The sequence below is a fragment of the Haliaeetus albicilla genome, chromosome 16 (assembly GCF_947461875.1).
Source record: "Haliaeetus albicilla chromosome 16, bHalAlb1.1, whole genome shotgun sequence".
Classification (NCBI taxonomy): domain Eukaryota; kingdom Metazoa; phylum Chordata; class Aves; order Accipitriformes; family Accipitridae; genus Haliaeetus; species Haliaeetus albicilla.
In genome coordinates this window covers 32,837,151-32,858,497 of record NC_091498.1, presented here as the reverse complement: position 1 = coordinate 32,858,497, position 21,347 = coordinate 32,837,151, and the positions used below count along the sequence as shown (strand labels likewise).

The window sequence follows — 21,347 nt, the reverse complement described above, 5'->3', positions numbered from 1 at the left end:
AATCTGCTAGAGAGGAGAAGGGAAGTGAAATAGCAGATGTTTCACTATCAAATGTTTATCTGTTTCTCTTTGTCTTCCTCAAAGGTCCCATCTGGAAGAAACCCAGAAGGTAACTCGCCGGAGGCGGTTCCCATTTCCTAGGGAAAGAAGTGATTCCACAGGCTCCAGTTCAATTTATTTCACAGCCAGCTCAGGAACAGCCAATACGGATGATGGAGAAAGTGAAGGAGGGTAAGCAGAGCACCAGGTTAGAAGCAGCTTTTATGGGCTTTGGTGCCCAATTACTTACATCTGAGGAGTTTAGAACATAAAGGAAGGGATTTTTTTTCCCCACTAGGTGTCTGTCATCCTGGTTTTATTTGCTTTTATTACACTAAGCCTTCTACTGCCAGGGCCAGATGGAGAGAAGTGCAACAATTCCAACTTTTAGAGAGAGGGGGGGAAGAAAAAAACATATATATAGTTTTTGAGGGTTTTCTTAAGCAATGATTTGATTAGGGAACCTTGCAGGATGAAGGGAAGTAGAAGTCCAGCCTGGGGCTTGAGTGAGAGAGTTTATAAATAAAATTTCCATACAATAATATCTTTTAGAATGTCTGGAAAACTTTAGAAAGTTAAAAATACATTCCAGTTAACTAAAATGTCTTCAGCTAAGGTATTTCTTGTGGATTTTTCTCAGTGTGTCACACTGATCAGTTGTGTTGCTTAAGTTCTTGTAGCTTAAAAACAGGTGAAAAGTATCATGTAGTTTAGGAACATTGGTAAAAATTACAGTATAGATGCAAGTATTGTCATATTAGATAACAAGAGGTCTACTGCATACGTGTATGTGACTGCCGCCTTTCTGATCAAACATTTCTGTGCCTTAATAAGATGAATTCTATAGCTTTTGAGGTATGCAAGTATGTTGTAAAACATGCAGTACTGGCTGTATACATTCTCCCAGGGAAGTTGAAATGAAATGTAATTTAAGGAGAGAAGTTAATTATAGCACTGAGGGCAAGGCAGGCAGAATTTGGACCTGACATGCTGTTGGGTAGCAGGTCAATGACCAGTCAGCTGGTGCAAATGGGCACTTGGTAGCATGGGTTTGTAACGAGCGGACAAAACAGCAATTACTGTAGCAGCCTCCTAGAACAAAGGACATGGATCTGCAGGAAGGCAGGCTTTGTGACTGTCATAAACCCATGTCATTTTAGTATTTTATTTTTAGTAGTTGGAGTTGGTGAAGCAGGAAAGAGCTGATGTGATCTCATTCAGGTTATAGCACTGCTTCATTCTTCTGAAGTGGGTGTTCATATGAAAACAAAATTAGGGAGTAAGTGATTCATGGTGGTGTAAAGGTAACAAGGCTGCATAACAAATTTTAAAACTATATAGTTGGTTCTGAAGACAAGACCTTGCTATCTAGATAATAACGGATGCGTTGAGTCATTAGGGTGCCAATGTATTTTGTAAAGCGTGCTGAAAAGGGTGGTCTTTTTCAACAGATACCAGCCCTAGGTGTCATCTGAGCATTAGAAAATTTTAAGTCGTGATAGAGGCTGACAACAGTTCCAAGGTTCAGAGAAGGCATCCTCCTTAGGGGACCTCAGGTGAACTGGTGAGCAGGGATGTATTTCACTGCAAAACCCCATTACTTTATTGGGAACCTAGCGATGGTTGGAGGAGTTCTTACATTTTATTTAAAATCTGTAATTAGGTTTAATGACCAGTGTGGAGAATTAGCGGATAAGCAGCTCTCATCTGATTTAAAAAAAAATCAAATAGTATACAATTTCTCACTCTGGTATTTGTCCCATACAAATAGGTATATTAGTCTGTTCAGGCCCAGCTGCCTTTAGTGTGCAATACTGTCTTTTAGAGATGTAAATACTAAAATTTCTGGTAGAAAATCAGGGTAGAAAATGTAAATTTTGGAAAAGACTGTTCAAGCTTTTTAGCAGCCACTGGGAGGAAGAATGAGACTGTTCTCAACAGATAGATTTCAGCTGTGTATTCATTTCTGGCAATTGTATTCTTTTAATGAAATTCAGCAAGAACAACTCACATTTCAGCTTTATTTTGCAAACCACATGGACATAAGCATCTTCTCCGATTTCATATACAATTAAAAAAATCATCACGAACTTTCAGGAGCTCAGAGGTCTTGGGCTGCTTGATTTCTCTATATTGCTTTGGCACTGCTTTGGTCTTTTGGGCTTCTTTGCCTCCTCTTTCCATGTGCTTTTTTGTTCCAGCTAGTATGTTTTCATTTTCATTCAGGATGTGTGCTAGCCAGAGGCCTCAACATACTAAAACATTTAAGAACTTTCCATCATCGTAAAATTGAGAAAACAGGCTGATAACATCTAAATCCCTTAATCTTCCTGAAAACTCTGAGTTTGTGAAGTTATGTATGGTATTACTTGTCTTTTTAAACTGGCAGCATCTTGTATGAGCTGTTTTGGAGAAAACACATATTTGTGGTGGAGAAAAGAAGTGTGTAGGAGCCATCCATTGCTGCCTGTTTTTAAAGACCATATTGTGTTTCAGGAGCCTTCAACGTGGAAAGTGTTTTTCAGCTTTTTCAGCTGAAATCTTTGCAGCTGCCAGTAAAATGTTGTAGTGGGACAGTATCACAACTGTGTGCGTAGCCCACAACTGTGCTGCATAGTAGGTTAGGATGGGAAATAAGAGAATTTGAGGAGTTTGTGTTTTAAGTACCAAAAATGAGGTAGTCTAAAGAACTAATAACATCATTAATCTTAAGAAAACATCAAGAAATGAAGCTTTTAGTCTGAAACGGAGCCATGCCAGTGTCACCTACCACCATGTTGCTACATTATCCATTAATTGAGTGCTGCCTACGTAATGTCCAGCATGTTGTCTTGTAGTGCTTGCTTTCCTGGCTTTGCAGTGATAAGGCTGCCTCTTACTTTATTTCTTGTCTTAAAATGCTTCAGTGCAAAGTGGTGCGTTTTTAAATTTATGGATGAGGATTGGAGGCTGTGGTGAGTGAGGGTATTTGTGTACCCTCTACCAGAGAAGGAAATGCTTGGGTGTTATTGATGGTTCTCAGAAAGTGGAAGCTTTGATAGCCAAATGCATCTTGTTATCTATGTGTGGCCAAATTACTGTAACTGCTTTCTTCAGATATGGACTTTGGTCACGTATCTTTGCCTCCAGACAAAGGCAGCTTCACACACAGAATGGGAGGCTCTCCCTCGGAGGAGAAATTCAGTCAGGGCAAAAGGGAGTGTGGCTGTAGTTACCGAATGCCCCCAGGCTGCAATGACTTTTAATTCTAGCAGAACTTGTAAAGTTGGCTTGGGCACAGTTTAATTGGGTAACAATTGCAAGCATCCCCTAGAATTAGGCGTTTATGGGATTTGAAGTAGCTTGCTTCAGGAAGAGAGCTTTCTATTCAGATAAATCAACAAAATCCAAATATAAAAGTGTACATTCTTAAATTACTGGCTGACTTGCGCTTATTCTTCGGTTAAGAGCTTGCAGATAAGTGTGAGGGGGACAAATAGTTGTCTTTAAAAAAAAAATTAGTTTTGTAAATAGACACCCTGCTGCAGTGGTATCAGTCAATACATAATCCTGTTTCAAATTTCCAGCTTAGGTGCTTGTATATGATTTGTGAGAGCTTAATTTTAGCCATTTTAAGAACTTTGATCTGAGCTTTATCCTGGTTCCTTTGACTAATTTAGCAGATAATCATTGCCCGGGTGTTTGTACATGTGGTGTCTTTTTGTGGCTCATCTGCTGTCTCCTTGCTGGACTTCTTGCTCATGGGAAATAGTTTTGATTGCTCTCCTACTGTTTTGCACCTTTTCACATGTCAGTGTGAACAAGCTGTTCCATATTTAGCGCTCAGACAAGATGATGGAGGTACTAGATACTGCCAAAACAGCTATTGTGTCTGAAATTCCCTGGAACAGGCTAAAAACCTCAGGTTATATTTTCCACATGGATGAGCATGTCGGATTTTTTGTTGAAATTCTCTTTTATAATCCATACATTTAACTGAATTGTCCTGGCTCTGTTCTTAGTTGTTTAATTCTCTTACACTGAAGTTCGAAGGCCTAACAGAAGCTGTTACAATGTGCAAGTGAGATGTGGACACTTGTGACTGCGTTCTACTTAACTTTTGGGGGACCTTCTTTCTTCAGCTTTTTGACGTTGTGTATATTACATGAGAAATAATGATTGGTGTGTTATCTGAGACCCTTGGATTGTACAGGGTTCTCCAGGATAAACTCAGATACTCGTCTTCCTCTGTTAGGAATAGTTGTTTTTTCTGTGACGTATGTATAAAACCGTCATAGGCTGCACAGCATGTCCTCAAACTAATTTTGCTTTGGTTTTGGTTTTGTTTTTTTTTTTCTCAAAGGTACACCACAGCCAACGCCGAGTCTGATTATGACCGGGAGTCCGAGAGAGAGAGCGAAGAAGGAGAAGATGAAGTGAGCTGTGAAACAGTGAGGACTGCGCGACGGGATTCCCTGGATCTCGTCAACGAGGATGAAGCGCCTTTAATCTTAGATTCCTCGCTAGAGGAAGGACTGGGTCAGCTACTGCAGCAGGCTGACCGCTTGCACAATGGGGATGAGCAGGAGAAGAGAGAGGGATTCCAGCTGCTGCTGAATAATAAACTAGCGGTAAAGGTTGCCTTTTTATATTTTCCAGCAGTGATTTGTGTTTTCAGCTAAATAGCTGGGAAAGAGGAAATTGCATATCTTAGCAGGGTCCAGGTCCTACACAGCAACTGGGCCAGCTTCCAGTGGCCCCCTTCCTCAGGAGCAGCTTGGGAGCGGGCTGAAGGCCAATATTGTTCAGGCTGCAGCAGCAGCTGGTTCCCAGTCGCTTTCTGTCTTGGAACTCTGTGTCTCATCATGTCATCACTTTCCCTGAGTGAACACACTGTACATGTGTAAAATAACAGTACTGTGTGTATACAGTAAACTCAGCAAACGTTTTGAGGATGTTTACCTCATTGCATATGCAATGGCTCGATCTTTATTCAGGAAACTTGGTCTTTTTGAGGGCTGCCCAGTGAACGTGTGTGGTGGTTCATGAAATAAATAAGTTGCATATTCAAACAGAAGGGTTAGGCAACACTTACATATATATTAGTTAATGAGATTAGAAATCCAGATGGTGCAGGTGTTATACCACCTTAAAGAATGTGTTTCTTTATATCCTACTGGCGATGTGAATTGATCCCCTGATTTAGTGGACATTGGCGCTGCCGTTGAGGTGTGGGAACATAGCAAGGGGCAGTGATAGTTTTACTCTAGCTATTTACTCTATAGCTAGCTTATACCTCTGGCCACAGGCAGTGGGTGTGTCCAGCATTGCAATGTGTCTTGCTGCGGCTGTTGTGACCTACGGCAGCCGGTGTAGGCATGCCCGTGCCTGCTGCAGTTGCACTGTCAGCCTCTGTTAGTGTTAACCAGAGTGCTGGGTAGCCAGCAAAGAAAACATTTTGGGTTACCAGCCTTTTAAAGAGCAAAACCATTTTGGCTTCTGTATTTCCAGGAGAAATAGAAGAAAAGAAATAACAGATAACTTGATCAGTTCTACTGTCAAGTAGATTTTTTTTTTTTCCTTCCCACGAGGAAGAAATGACAGGCCTGTTTGCTTCTGAAATTCTCTTGCATGCTTCTTTCTGGTGATTCCCCCACTTTCTTTTATTTGCAATACTGTCGCAAAAGAAACCAGACTGTTAGGTGGTTGTGTTTTAATTTTCTACTTTTTTCTTTTTTTAAGTAAGTTTGTTTTTGTCAGAACATATCTGCTTCCAAATTTAGCAGTACACCTACAGTACTCACCTGGGTTTAAGAATGAGGCAGGGTGTGAAACTGTTTGAATGTGGACTGAAGCATGAAAAAGGTAAAATTCAGTTTGTGAATTTTAATGAAGTGGTGAGACTTAGGGTGATTTTTTTTTTTTTCCCAGTGTTTCAAGGTTAGTGGAGACTGCTGAAGAACTGACCCCAGTATGGCCTTTGAAGGGGGGGGTTCCTTGTTAGAAGGTGGCAACAATTAGACCCGTACCAGTGGTGTAGCATCGTAAGCTTAATTATAAAGTTGGCTGTCCAGTTTGCTCTTTTGTGGTTCTGCTGCAGTTCTTGTAGAGCTGGGGCCTTTTAAGGTTTCAAAAGATGTCTGTGCAACTTCTAGGATATGCCCCAACTTGATTTTTCTTTCTCATGCTCTTTGTCAGTGGCAGAATGGGTCTCGATATATAACGTTTATGTTTTTACTGCAGTATGCAGACCAGAAAGACTTTCTTTGGCGCCTGGCCCGAGCACATAGTGATATGTGTGAAATCACAGAAGACGCAGATGAGAAGAGATCATATGCATCTGATGGTAAGGAACTGTGTGTTTGAGGCAAAGGAAGGAGGATGTTCAAAGCTCACATTACACTTCAGATTTATAAACCCCACACTTGCAAACAATGTGGTGCTTTTTTTTTTTTTCCCTTGTAATCTTTTTTTATGGTGAGTAGCTAGCACTACTGCAGTGGTATGTTTAAAATTTTTGCTTTCTGAAAGATAGTATAAGTAGACCAAAGGCTAGTTAAAGGTGTAAAAGTTTGTTTCTCAAATCTATTATCCATGTCCTGTGTGGTATTAAGATAAATAAGTTTTTCCTGTAATGCATTTAATTTTTTGTGTTGCTAAATGTGTGTTTACTTAGAGGAATCGATTTAGTTTCATTCCTTCCTCTTCTTCACTATCTCGAATGTGGTTTGTTTGCAAGATTGTAGGTGGGTCAGAATAAAACAAAAAAAAGATCTTTGTTACAGTTAAGATGTGCAACAAAAGATACTATTCTAAATAATTTCTGTTCTGCTTATTATGCATATAACTAAATATAGTTAGTTAATAGTTATATTAGTTATAGTATTTGTTTCTGGAAATCAGTGTGGCCATTTAAAACATGAAATTTTAAGTTTTATTTTGGTAGTCCATTTAGCCTTCGATAGCCGCTTAGTTTTCACCTATTTGAGACTGTAGGTTCTTAGAGGAGAGAGGGGGAAGTGGGGCGGGTCCTAGATCTGAGGCTGTGAAATGCATCAGAACAAAACCACTGAAAGCTCTAATTAACTTTCCTTAATATGGTGTGGAAGATGTTTTCATTATAGATAACTGTACTTCCAAATGAGGTGAAACCATGTTGACACGTCAACACAATTTGCTACCGTACTACACTTGGAGAGATGACGCAAATTTGGTCTTAGATGTTCCATATCACTGCAAGAGTATGAAATTATTTATGGGACATTTTCAAGCCAAATGTATTATACAATTAAAAAAATATATGACTTTTATGCCATTCTATTATTGTACTCTTAACTGCCTCAGAGAAAGAAGTTAAGAGAGAAAGTGGCTGAATTTCTTACCGCTGACCACTTACTTGCAGGGAAAGAAGAGATAGAAATTGCCTTACAGAAATGGGATCAAAGTGCTGAGTGCCATCAATGGTATGTAACTTTTTGCTTCTTGCTTTTAAGCAGCATAGGAAAGGGACTTGGAGATTGTTGTGAGCTAAGCTGCGTTTAAAAACTCAAAAAAAAAAAAAAGAAAAGCAAAAAAAAGCTTATTTGCTCTTAGTTTGTGTATACCACATTGATGTTATTTTCCATAAAAAGCCATTTTTAACAGCTTTGGTTAATTGTCATAAGTAATGGCTTGACAGATGGTAGGTTTGGTTGTGATTATAGTAATAAACTTTGCTTTGCTTATGCCAATTTAATTATAAATTTCTCTCTGAGATGAGATGGCCAGAGGAGTTCTTGAGCAAAAGCTCCCAGGTAGAATAATGAACTTCTTTGGATACTAAGAACAGATTGTATCAAGGCTTTTGTGAGTCTGCACCTAAGATGAACTTTGGTGGTGGCAGTTAAGGATGAAGTTTTGGATGAGGCTTGGAGAAACAAGCTATTGACAAAATGAGCTTGAGATGAGTAAGTACAATGAGCTCCATTTGGTGTTCACCAGGCTAAATTTAGCAGAATAAACTGCATATTCTTTGGGCTACTCGTCGCTTAAGTGCATATATTTTGAAAAGGTGAAGTGAAGGAAAGCTTGTTTAGAAGCTTTCCTGGGAATTGTGCAATTTTCCTTTCTAAAAGTGGGAGACAATAATTTGCTCAGCAGCTGGCTTTTGGGCCCATGTATATGCCTGGGTGGGAGGCTGCAAGTGTCTTGACTCAGAAATGAGCTGAACTCTGTAAGCAGCACTTTTGATTGTGCAGACCCTGGGAAAACGCCTATCGGAGTGCCCTGTTCTGTGCTGGGTGTAGATGGGCTGCCAAAGAATGTGTTTCTAGCAGATAACTTGCAGAAAGCTAGTTCCTGAGTTTGAGAGCTCAGTATGGTGAGGCTCTCTTTTCTTTTCTTTCATGAGTCCTCTGTTTCCTTTGGCCCCTTTTCAGCCCCCTATAGAGTAATGTGTATATCCTTCAAAGCCGAGCTCTCAGCCAGCTGCACAGCTGTGGGGGCAAAGTCTTAAGTGTTACATGTTAAATATGAATGAGGTTTTTCCTTTGTGTTCCTCCAACATTCTTGGGTTAATTGTTGTTTTTTACTCTGTTATTGACATTTCAGTAATGTTCTGCTGCACAGAGATGCTTGCTTTATGTCAAGAGTTGATATATTTGCCCCAATCAGCTAGGGCTGTGAGCGTGGGCTTAGTGCTGTGCCAATGTTCTTATATTCATCTTAATTCTGGAGTAAGTAGAAACATCCTTCTTACCAGACAGACTTTTATAGTCTCCTGGAGAGTGTCTGCTGACCTGGCACTGTTGTATTCTGCTCATGGATGCTGCCTGTCACTCTGCAAAGCACTCTGGCTTTGAAATGAATTGAAACAGCAGCATATGGCTTTTTTTTTCTTTTTTTCTTTTTACAATTTTTTTTTTCCATGATAAAAGATGAAATGATCTGCAGTTTAGCCTAGCAAGGTGTGCTGTGTTTGTATAAATGCTGCAGCTGGTTGGGATTTCAGTAAGGAGGTAGGCAAGAGGGAAGGTACCTTGCTCTCTTCAGCGGCATGAATAAACAGGCTTTGGTTGCAACTCATGTATGGAATTGAAAGGATTCCTCTCCTTTTTTCAAAAATACACCAAAAGAGAGTTTGTAGAGTGGTACAGGTATTTGTAGAAGTAAGGGAATATGCTTTTCTGGTATTCTGGTGAATTCCTTGATGAACAGTGTTCATCAGCAGTAACTGTGAAGGACTGACAACATGTAAAATAGAATGAGAGAAATGATTTTTTTTTTTTTAATGGAAATTATCGGGAAAACAGAACGCTGAAGATCTTTACCAAACAAGATCTGCACTCTTCTGAGATGAGTAAGTTTATTCGGAGGATCGGTTTGGACAACTGGCATCTAAATAAATGCCTTTATCGTCTTGAAAAGACTGTGTGTTTTAGCTCTTAGTAATGAATTGCTGTTCTCAATTAAAGCTTTGATATGAAGGAAGAATACTGGGACAGACAATATGACTAATCTCTAGCAGATTACGGTGTTGGGCTTTGTCTGCTGGCTTAACATCTTGAAGGAATGGGTTTTCCGTTGCCAGGCTGAGGCTTAAAGTTTGTAAGCCACTTTGATACTCAATCATTTGATATTTTACAAAGCAAGGTTCTACTTCAGGGTAAAATATTGATATCTTAGCTTTGTAATTCAGAGTTTATAGTGTGCAGAATTAATGGCTGTAATGTGATGTTTAGTCATGTGTCACCAGTAGAAAATCTTAAGCCTTTTGAGCTGAGATGTTCTCAGTGCCTGTGTTACAGCCTGTGCCCACCTCTTCCCACAGTGGTTTTGGTGAAAGAGTGCACAATTCTTGTCCTCTTAGACTTGTCTCTTTTCCAAACAGGGGTAAGGCTTCTGCACATCTACATCTTGCTTTTAATTCTAGAGAGCAGCTGCAGAAAGGGCAGCTGGAGAAAGCAAATAGCAGAGCAGCATGTGGGAGGCATGGGATTTACTGGAAATGAATATGTAACTACCTTTATCAGTCACAGAAATAATTATTTTCTACGATGAATAGAACAGGAAATTATTCCCTTTCCAGCTCTGTATGGGTCATGGGATGGTCTCAAGCTGTTTTGATTGCAGTCTCTTTTTATGCTAATTGAATTTACCCTGAGAAAAAAATTGTTGCTCATGAAATGGTGCTTAATACATTAAAAGATACATGTATGTGAAAAATGTAGCTTAAAACATAGTTTCAAAAGACATTATAGGTTGTTTTCCCTTTACTCAAGTAATGGGCACATTGCTCAGAATTACGTTTAGTTCACCATGCTGTCTGTGGTAGCAATGTTTAGGAAAATACAAAAAAACCTTGTCAGAATACAGTGATCACTTTCCTTCAGTGTGCCATCCTTACCTCCAGCAGGGAGAAATGCAGAGGTGAGTTCATAGCCCGTGATGGGGCTACTCTCCATGAGTTTGTGTAATCTTGTTTTAGCCACTTGGTTCTTTTCGTTTCCATACCATCCTCTGGTACTGATCCCCTGTGTAGAAAAAAACCTGCTTACTCTGTTTGAAATTGCCCGTAGAGCTTTTAAAGCTTTTTTGGTTTTGATTTGATGCCCTAGCTTTTTCTTTTCCACAACATACTAAATGGACATTTTAATAGAAATATTCCCAGTGATTTTAATGTCCCTTCTGTGTGATACAGGCTGTGTGAAGCCTGTGATTGTATAGGTCTTGTTACAGCTGCATTTTTTTCTGTGTGTGTTATTTCATGTTTACTGTAATTTTCTGTTTTATCAATTGCCACTTAATGCTTTTGGATTACTTAAGATGCAGTTGTGCTGGGTTTTGGTGTTTATTCATTGTTCTCTATGCTGTATTATTTGCTTCTGTTGCACAAATCATTCCCTGTTTTATTGGCTTTACGGTGTGATGCTTGTTGAGCAAGACGGCAGATACTTTGCATACAATCATTGCTGCAAGTAAAGCTTTTTTTCCCCTCTCTCAGTGCCTTGTAGTTGTTGCAGTCATGACTGACATTTTAAAGCAACAAACAAAGAAAATAACTGTGAACGAGAAGGGATTTCTGAGTGCTCGCAAAGGCAACACTGAGTGGAGCGTGACTGGCTGCAGCTTCAGAGCGTTTTGTGGCTGGATGGTTTGAAGGCTTTGGCAGCATGATAGTAAGTGGTTTGTCAAGAATGATAGAGAAAGCAGTAAGTGTCTGGGACTATGTCTGGGACTAGCTTTGGGATCTGCCCAAATATGAAGGAGAGTCCTTTCATGGATCTCTTGGGTCTTCTTGACATTAGATTTGATACAAAGCTGTTATTGTAGTCGCTTGCTCTTGGAGGTCAGCTGGTCCCAAGAGAGCCATCTTCGCAGAGCTGGTCGAAACAGAACTGAGATTTGATCAGGGCTACACAGACAAGTCAGCCTTTGTGCAGCGGGACTGATCTCTGGCTGTGCTTTCCTTGTAGGCATTGCTTAGGAATATAGAAACGTGAGAGTTGTGTTGGACGTTTGATGTATTTAGTACCTTTAGAATAGATTTGTGTATTGTAGGCTGATTGATATTACACCAAGTGTTAATGCCTGTATACTCCTGTCTTACAACTACCTGGTTCTTACTTTTGATACAGACATCAAAGTCATTCTCTGCTTTAATTGTAAAAGATCTCTGAACAGATAGATATTACGTCCAACTAAATTGATTACTCCCTTAGTTGATTTCGCTCATGAATAGGAGGACAGAGCAAGTTTGTAAGTCTGTTCTTGCTTGCTTTTAGGGATAGATGGAAGAGGCATCGATCATTGTACAAACCTGTGCAGTTTGCTGCTTAGACATGAATATGTCACATCCTCACAAATGAAGTGAGAGAAACAGTTGTGGCCTTGTTAGAACCCCCTGTCCATTTTGGTGTGGCTGTTTGCAGCACAACTGCAAGCATGTAACAGCAGCTTCAGGGATCAGGAAAGGATAGCGAGCTACGTGTTTGCCTTGGCTTCTACTCCTGTTGTTAAAAGAAATATTGGAAGTACAACCAGAGTAGCGAGGGATTTCAGAGGTCCATCTGGGAAAAAATTTGCAGGTGCTGTATTAGCAGCTTTTGTTTGAGTTGAATATTTCACATTGGAAATTCAATGCTATTTGCTGACTGCTGAAAGCTGTCATTGCAGAAGAAGTAATAAGCTTTGGCCCTCTTGGAGATAATATGTTATAGAGAAGCGGGAGGAGGATACGTTCTTGGGTTGGATGACGTTCTGAAATGTGCCCTCTCTTCTAAAGAGTCTGTCACTTTGGTGGAGCATCTTGCACACTTGATAGCCACTGAATTGTGTACCAGCCCTCTTAAATTCTGTTCATTCGTCTGGCTGTCCATGGGTAGATACCATTTTTTAAAAAAGTGACAGCATTCTGGATATGACTCGAAGATAGCTTTAATTTGAAGAACTGGCATTATTTCAGGATTTAACTCTTCCTGGGTTACTGCCCAGATCTGGCCAATTTTGAGCTATGTCTGGATTTGAGCTGAGCATTTTCTGTTCCGCCGGTGGATTAAACAGGGAAGTTACTAATGATATAGATGAGGGGCAGAAGCAACTATAGCAAATAGGAATAGGCCTTAGAAGATACTTCAGAACTTAGAGGAGGAAAAATAGCATGCAGCTAGAGCCGCATAATAGCATCCCCCGACTCAGGAGGGTTGCTCCCTTCATCAGAGGTGTTGGTACCCTGAAACATCTCCATGTCCCAAGCCACGGAGGCTCAGAGGGTGGGAACACCAGAGAGGAGCCAAGGAAGAGAAAGTACTGAAAAGTAGGAGCAGGGACAAAAGAAATCTCAGCAGGGATCAGTCTTCCCACCTTCCCTTGGAAATAGTGAAGTAACTTGACATTTACAGTCTGTGGGTTGCTTTTTATTTGTTAGGCATAAAGAAAAGAAAAGTTCTGAGAGCTGAGATCTTAAGAGCATGAGTATGTCAGTAGAAGGCTCTCATAGCACAGGTGATAATGCTACAAATGTGGAAAATAACTCATGCACTACAAAAGGCTTCATTCTGCAGCTCTTCTCATCAGTGTTGCTGCGGGTGACACCTTCCTTGAAAGCACTAGTAGTTCCTGCAGTCTTTTGTTGTAGTTTGAACATCTTGCACAGGTATGTCCAGGCTCTTCGCTGGTAGCTCTTGGGAGGACAGCTGAAACTGCAAGTCTTCTGGGCAAAACAAGAGGTTTAAATAAGCATGAGGTCACTCCATAAAAACTGTATGTTCTAAACAATAAATACCATTTGTATCTTCAGATTTCACTGGGGATGAATACATTTTGTTCTATGAAGAGAACACATATAGTCCTTTACTACCACCTCCCGAGGCAGACTAGAGATCTTCAGCAGATAAGAACCAGCATAGAAACTGAACAAAATTGAAGACGCATTTTGTGTCCCAGTTGAGGTAGCTAATGAAGATTTTAACTTTTTTAGGATCAAGGAAAGATGGATTTTGGTGCAGGTAGAGAAGGGGATATTTCAGCCTTTCTTTTCTGTGGCAGTCCTTTGAATTTTGCCTTAATTCACTAATGAAAATTAACTTTGGTTTTAGCCATGTGCCTGAGTAAACTCCTTACTAGCTAACAGGTATCTTAACATAATTTGCCAGGTCTCCTTGGAACCTGAATATGTTCATAGCAATGTTAATTAAGTATGAAACAGAGCACTGATCCAGAAGAGTGTTTGGTTTCTAGTGTTTAAGGAATCAAGAACACAGAGTTGGGAGGGACCTCCAGAAAGTCATCTCACTCATCTTCTTGCAATGGTGCATGCCAGGTATACCAAAACTGTCCCTGATCCCTAAAGACTTCTAGTGATGGGGCTTGTCCTGTCTTTTTCTCTCCCCTTTCTCCTGTTTTATCAAGTAGTGTATTTAATTATAATATATATAACTATTTGGATTTTTCCTGATGTCAACCTAAGCTTTGTATTACTTCTATCCTCTCTAGACATGGGAAAAAAGTTTAACATGAATAACTATTTGTAAGAGAATATAATAGCTGTTGTATTCATCCAGTGTTTTGAAAGAAAGCAGACCTACTTGTCACAACCTTTTAGTGTGGTGGTGTTCTGCAGACCTCCTAGTCTCATTGTCTTATGGACTCTATCCAGCTCGTCAGTTTTTTGTCTTTTTTTTTTTTTTTTTACCTCAAAAATTGTATATAGTACTTTAGCTGAGGCTGGCTGGTACAGCGTCATATTACTGCCTTGGGCTGCTTATGATGTACTGTAACCTTTAAATTCAATTCTCTGCAGCCATCCCCCCATTAATTGACAAATTTTCTAGCATATGCTAGTCTGCAGCCTATTGAAATTTAAGCTCTACTATACTACCCAACTTAATGGAGTTATTTAATAGTGTCAGTGTTGTCATCAGGGGATTTTTCTGCCACTCAATTCAATGTCCATTTGTTCACAGTAATTTTCAAAGAACAGTTAATCGTGGAAAAATTAGGGTAAAGGAAACTCAGGTAATTTATTCACTCCAAAACAAAGTCATGTTCTTTCTGGTGGGTACTTTTCAAAACAGATTAGGCAGACCTCCAGCGATGAACCTCCCACGTTCACCCTTCAATGAATGGCAAAATCAACTTTATACCAGTTACAGCTATACCATGTTTCCTTTATTTGCTTACAGGAGTTTCACAAAAAGGATGCTAGTGATCCTAAAACTTATTATACATCAGTCTGTCTGTTTTGTCCTCTGTTCATTTCTCTAAAAGCAGGCGATTTAGGTTATTTTGGTATTTTGTTCTTGTCTCTCTTATTGGCAAGACTGGGAATTCAAGTTGCTAGAAACTTCTGCATCCCATCTGTTGCTAAGACATTGAGACTGCATTAGCCATGAACAACTCACTGATAGTGGCCAGTGCAAAGCACAGAAATTAAAGATGACACCAAGCATCTGAGCAGGTTTTCTGTCTGTAACTGGAAGCAGTTTTGAGTGATCGTCTGAATTCATCCTGAGATTCCTAGGGTTTCACTTTTCTGTCTTCCAAGTTGAGATACTATTTTCAGTGATACTCTGCCTCAAGCCCTTAAGGTGGTATAGGAACTACTCATTAGTGTATGTTGGACTCTTGCTTCCATCTTAGTGTATCTTGGTCAAATAAAGTAGTCTTTGTGGAGCTGATTGCCCTTGAAAAGGGTGAGGCTTTGCTTGTGTAGCAGGCTTTGGCTGCTTTTGCAGAGGGACAAGAGTTATTGTGAATTGCTTCAGTTGTTGTGTGTTCTTGTTGGTTCCACTAGAGCAAAGCTGAGAAGTTTGTTACTTGGCAGACATGAGCCATAATCTGCCTCGACTGAGCAATAAGTAACAAAAATAAAAATTAAAAAAAAATACCGTATTGTCTCAATTTTAAAAATTAAAGTTGTTTTCATATAAAATAGTGAAGACCTTCATACAAATATCTGGGCATTCAGGAATTTTATGGCTTGGCAATGGGCTAATGTTCGTTTTGCTGTAACCATGGCTCTTGTGGATTCTACTAGTGAGTCAAACTCATATGAGGTCTCCTGCGGTTGTGTAAGTAACACTGAAGTTGTTCCCAAACTATCATCCAGAGCAGTCACGAGAAGCCTACAGAGAGCTTTTTGCATAGTTTTGCTCCCAGTTGCCATATCACTTCAGCTAGAACTACATATTCTTATTACTTGTTCCACCAAGTTGTGCAAGCATGTGATGGGAGGATAGCTACTTAAAGATAAAAGGTTTGGAGTGGGTCTGTGGGAATTTTAAGAAGTGAGGGTTGTTGGTTTTTTTTCTCACTTTCTCACCATGCACTCATGTGTACATACCTGCAGTTAAAATCAATATACCAGTCTCTAGATTAGGAGACACAGTTTAATTATGGTGTATTGAGAAAAAAGTTCATACATGCAAGTAAAATAATTCTACCAGTAAAAAAAAAAAATAATCAAAAACCCCAAAACAAACAACCTGCAGACACAAGTCTGTGGCTTAGGAAGTGTGTGTGCGTCTGTCTTTTTTTAAGCCTTATATTAGTCAACTTACTTAGCATTATGCAGTTTTAATACTTGGTAAGGGGAATTAATGTGCAGAAAGCTGCCAGATTAGTTGTTTCGCCAGAGCTGAGGGTCTGCAACTAATCCAGTAAGTGCTAAGTAGGCTCAGCATCATGTTCAAGTGAGTAAAAACTCATTTAGGTAAGTATCTGTGGGCTGTGATGAATAATTTTTCACTTGAAGACAGAGAGTTATACTTGTGTGAAATGGAAATATCATGAACATAATCTCTTTAAAAACTATGCAAATCTATCCTTGCCTTCTCTAAAAAGGTATTGTAAAACTGCAGAATCATGAGAGGTGTGTGACAAGGGAGATCAAAAGCACAGAACAGCTTTTGTAAATGGAGTTAGTTAATAGATTTAAGACTTGTCAGGCTGGAAGAAAGGTAACTGAGAGGAATATAACTTACCTGTACATCAAATGGCATGGGGAGAGTGAAGTAGGAACACTTTCTTCCAAAGCAAGACCTAGATGGCATCAAATAAAGTTGCTAAGCATCAGGCTCAAACCAAAAGAAATGTTTTATATCAGGCTCAAACAGAAGAAGTGTTTTATATCATGTACACAGTTAAGCTGCAGAATGCCATGCACCAGGTTGTGGTGGCTACTGGAAATTTATGTGGGTTCAAAAAGCAAGTGGACATGGCAAGAAAAATTCAGACAATACCTGACCAAATGGAGGCTGGGTGAATATTCCGAGGAAGTGGTGTTATGTGCTTGCCCTTTCTTACATTCTTATCTATGCACCTGCTGTTTTTCACGTTGGAGAAAATATATGGAGTTTGTGTGGCCATTCTTGTGTTCATCCTGTTTGCCAGTGTCAATACCTTTAGTTTTGCAGACATATGACATTATAATGATGACAGGTAGTCAAGATACGGGCTGTCTTGTTCAAAATCTGTTGTCTTTTGCCACCATTTTCCTCAGTTAATCTTGCAGTGTTTAACTGAAGGGAATAATTGTCAGCATATAAGAGCTAAAAATTGGCTCAATGTTACCTTTTTTTTTTTTTTAAATTTTAAATCATGTTTCTTTATAGTTTGTTTTAACTTTATGAACTGTTCATGCAGCTGGAGTCTTTCTAGTCAGTAGTTTATGCCTCTTTATGTCTTTATGCCTCCTTATTTTCCTGGAATGGTAAGTATGCAACCATCAAACGTGTAGGCTCAGAAAGAAGGCTAATACATGGAGTATGGTGCGGCCATGTTGTTTCTGGGTGCAAGATTTGCAAATGGGCAAGAAACCTGAAATTCATTAATAATTTCCCAGTTCAAGATTAAGTATGATCCTTGACTTCAAACCAGCACCCTGGCTGCAGGTTTTGAACTGTCATTCCCTACAGCTGTCATCTTCTGATACAACTGTGGAGTCTTTCACTGGCAGCAGGAGGCAGGCAGAACAAATAGATATGTCTCTTAAAACCTCCAGTTTGCAAGAAGGAGGAGGAGTTATGGACCTCAGGGGTAAGTTTTTCTGGATCCCATTTCTCACCCCACACTTGGCTGATTGGTTTCCCTGCCTTTAGCCAGCCCCCGGGTGCTCAGAGGAGCATGTGAACTCCTACTAACTTGCACTGTTCCTGTTCTCAGCCTTGTGTTACCTGGCCAGTACAACAGCTAGAGAAGGAAAGAAAGAATATTCTCTTAACTGGAGCCAACTGCAAACGTCGCCATGAATTACTAGCTGTTTAAATGTTTTGTGTAGGCAGGTCCCAGGAACTGAAAGCGCTGTCTCAAGTGTTTTAGGATTTACAGTTGGTCATGCCGAGTAACAAAACATCTCAGTAGGTTTGCTTTCCTTGCTGATGCTTGGCTTCAGGGTGAATGGGAACAGCTGAAAGCCTGTTTATTTAAAGGTCTATTGGTTTCCAAGGCACAGTTGTAAGACAGTCCCTCCAAGTGTTATATATTTCCATACTAGATGGTGATTTTCAGTTTTCATGTAGTCAGTCTTGACACTGTCATTTGGAGTGTGATGGATTCTCCTATAGACCGTGGGCTTCCCTGCTGAATTCCAAATTTTGTATTCTCCCATCCTACCAGTCTTCATCCTCAAAGACCTGTGCTGCTGCATGGTTTGCTTTTTTGCTGGCTTTTGTTTTCTTTTCTTTTTAAGGGAATATGTGTGGCTCAAGCCCAAGTTGTACAAATTGTATTCTGTTTACTTTTCTTATATAAAGCTAGAAATCTTGCCTCTGCGGTATTCCCAAACCAATCTGTCTAGGAAATTGCAGGGGTGAAAAGACGAAAATATTTTAAAAAAAAATAATAATTGCACTTCCAAATAATCTTGTACGCTAGTTAAATCTGAGAGGTCCTGTTCCCTTGAGTCGGATAAAAGTTATATAGGTCTCCTTGAACTAGCCATTGATAGATGACAATCTGTCATGAAATGCAAGAGCTACAGCAATTTACAGCACCATTATTGACAGTTTTATAGCAAACTATAGTTTTATAGTGAATATTAATACAATTAAAAACTTGGGGAAAATTTTTGCTTGATGATGATACAGTAGTATAGTAGATATCCAGGAAAGTACGGAGCTGTGGAGCTAAGAGCAACTGGCTGTTGTGAAAGTTGAAAATTTGCTAAGATGCTGGGAGGGCGGGAATAGTGTACACAGCTGTGGGTGAGACATAGCAATATGTACTACTGCTATAACCAAGGTAAAAATTCTTAAGAAGAAAAAAAAATCAGACTTAAACAAGTTCATAGTGGTTGTAGTAATTATTTTTGTGGTTTGTTGGCTTTTTGGGTTTTTTTTTATAAGCATCATAAATGATATGGTAAGACTATGACTTGTCCCTGAGCCTTAAAAGCAGAGAAACAAGTCTTGATTTGGCATTGAGCAATGAATAGGGTCTGGTTCAAGGTGTTATAACAGCAAACCCACTTTATAGTCATTACCATAAAATACTGAGATTGAACATCCTTGTAGGAGCAGAGGAAAGATTTCAGCAAGTAATGATAACTTCAAAAGAAACAAAATGGCTATGAGGAAGCTGAAGTACAGGAAGAGCCATAGGAGTAAAATGCTTGCAGATAATTCAAAGCTTGTTTAAAGGCAGAGTTTGAGGTCCAGGCTAAGTAATAAGCTACTCATTAATAAAAATAAAAGAAGCCTTTAATCTTAGTACTTTTTAAATTTCCTTTAAACAGCAGAGGAGACTATTAGAACTACAAGAAGACATCTTTCAATGTCCTGTACAGCAGAGGAAGGTAGAACAGGGAGGAAACTCTAGCAAGTTAAATTAAAATCACTACTAAAGTGTTTCAGAGGTATTAAAAATAGAACTATTACCAGAACTTGAGAAATATTAGCTGTGATACATTATGAATGGCTTAAATTTGCACCACTAAGAGAGCAGTGAAAGGTGGCAAACATAATGCTGATTTTTAGAGGGTAATGAGAGGATCCAGGAAACTAGCAACTTATCCAACTTCCCTGCCTGCCCTGTCACTCAAAGCTATTTTTAAATATAAGTTGTAGACCAATAGGATGTGCCACCTCTGTGAGAAAATGCAACTCTTGTACAGAAGTGCCTCACAGTGGGGCTGAGCGTGCTAGCCCACTGATACTGTGTACTTGGAGTTCCAGAACTCCTGGACAAACTCCCTCGTGCAGGTCTGAATGAGACTAAGCTATCATGAGTAAACAGTGCTGGTTTAACAGGCTAAAAAATGGGAAACCGAGGAAGATGTGTTGAGTTTTCAGAGCTGGGGGAGGTTACCAAGTCTGTGCCAGGATGTGTACTGTTAAGCATAAATAGAGCTAAAATGTAAGCTAAATCTGACTTTAGAAAGTTGCAGACAGATGTCACTGCATCAAATAAGTATGCAAAAATGGCAAAGGTTGTTTGTAGAGGCAAAGTAATAATCATAGGTAAAAAGCATTCCCAATTATGCATGTACAAATGAGAGATTGTGTCGTTTTCTATCTCTCTTAAAACAAGAGAGATTGCATCTTAATTAAGCAGTTATTTGAAAGTGTTCACTCCTAGGAGTCAAAAGGCAAAATATGGGTTGAAAGAGGAGAACGAAGAAAGCGTCTTAATTCACTGTACGCATCTATAGTATATCTACATGGCAGTTTCTTTTTGGAATAGATAAAGAGGTAAAGAAAGTACCATGAAGGTGATAAGACTGATTAACGGTATAAAAGAAAGTTTAGAGGAGCAATTAAATACACTAGGATTTTTCAGCTCGGAAGAAAGTGAACTGAACTTCAGGTTCTTCATGAAAGCCTTGATAAAAGCTGGTTGTTCTCCCAGCTTTCAGTAAACGATGGCTCTGTGCCTTTCCTGATTTTAAGCTGCTTCCAGCAGTGCACACAGAAATAGGATAGTGGGTCAGAGTGCCCTTTGGTTTGATCCAGCATAGCTGCTCTTACTTGACAAAATATTTTCTGGCTTTATCAAATGGTGTGCCAGGAAAAATAATATTTTAGTAAGTATGGCAGGTTTCTTTTCTTTAGAATAACTCATCATCTTAATAATGGACAGTTCAAACAAGCTGTGTGGATTTGATGTTCAGTGACCTCAGTTGGAGTGATGCCAGGCAAAACCAAGAGCTGCTTTCTAGAATATTTCTGTTGACAGCTTTTCCAGGTAATATCTGTAGCTCAGGTAGCTTGTGATATATCAAAGCTTTAATTATAATGTAAGACCAAGTCTACTCCTGCTCTGTAGGAAGTGGAAGCCAATCTTTTCCTGAAAGGATACAGCCCTCAGCAGGACTTCAGAGGAGGAACTGCTGCAAAGTCTTTCACATGCTATTTTCTTTTGTGGGACTTGGTTTTTAATTTTAAGGATAGAGTCTTAAAATGACTTACCCAAGAAGATCTGTGCTCTTGGGACAGTGGTTCAGGCTGTGGCTCTAGCAATGTTGCAGGTAATGTTTGATTTGTCAAGAAAATCAAATAGGAGGCTGCAAATGCCAGCAATGCACAGGAAATCAAGGTTGCTATTGCTAGCTGCCTGTTCTAGAGTGGGGAGCTCAGGTGTTTATGTCAAAGGAGCTTGCCATGCCCACTCACAGTATTTGACGGTTTGGGACATAGATGTGCAAACAAGAATTTTCTGCTGTAAGGAAATGTCAGGCTTCTGAAACACAGAGCCAGAGCAAACCCTGGGTGGATGAAGCATTGCTTAGCACAAACAGCAAGCCCTGTACAACAAAGCTGTATAATTACATGTGCATGCAAAGAGGACTTCATCTTTACCTATTAACTATTCAAAAAGTTGTGAATAACATGCATATGGTAACCGGTGTGGATCAT

The 21,347-nt window shown here is 39.6% G+C and overlaps 1 protein-coding gene across 2 annotated transcripts in view; it reads left to right on the top strand.

Moving 5' to 3' along the window:
• RMDN3 (regulator of microtubule dynamics 3) overlaps positions 1 to 21,347 on the top strand; it is a 42,970-nt gene that overhangs the window by 2,770 nt on the left and 18,853 nt on the right. For both annotated transcript variants that reach the window (XM_069804395.1, XM_069804394.1), the window contains exons 3-6: positions 85 to 231; positions 4,382 to 4,649; positions 6,262 to 6,364; positions 7,421 to 7,481. In XM_069804395.1, the coding sequence (XP_069660496.1) occupies positions 85 to 231; positions 4,382 to 4,649; positions 6,262 to 6,364; positions 7,421 to 7,481 (579 nt within the window). The remainder of the gene's footprint in view (positions 1 to 84; positions 232 to 4,381; positions 4,650 to 6,261; positions 6,365 to 7,420; positions 7,482 to 21,347) is intronic.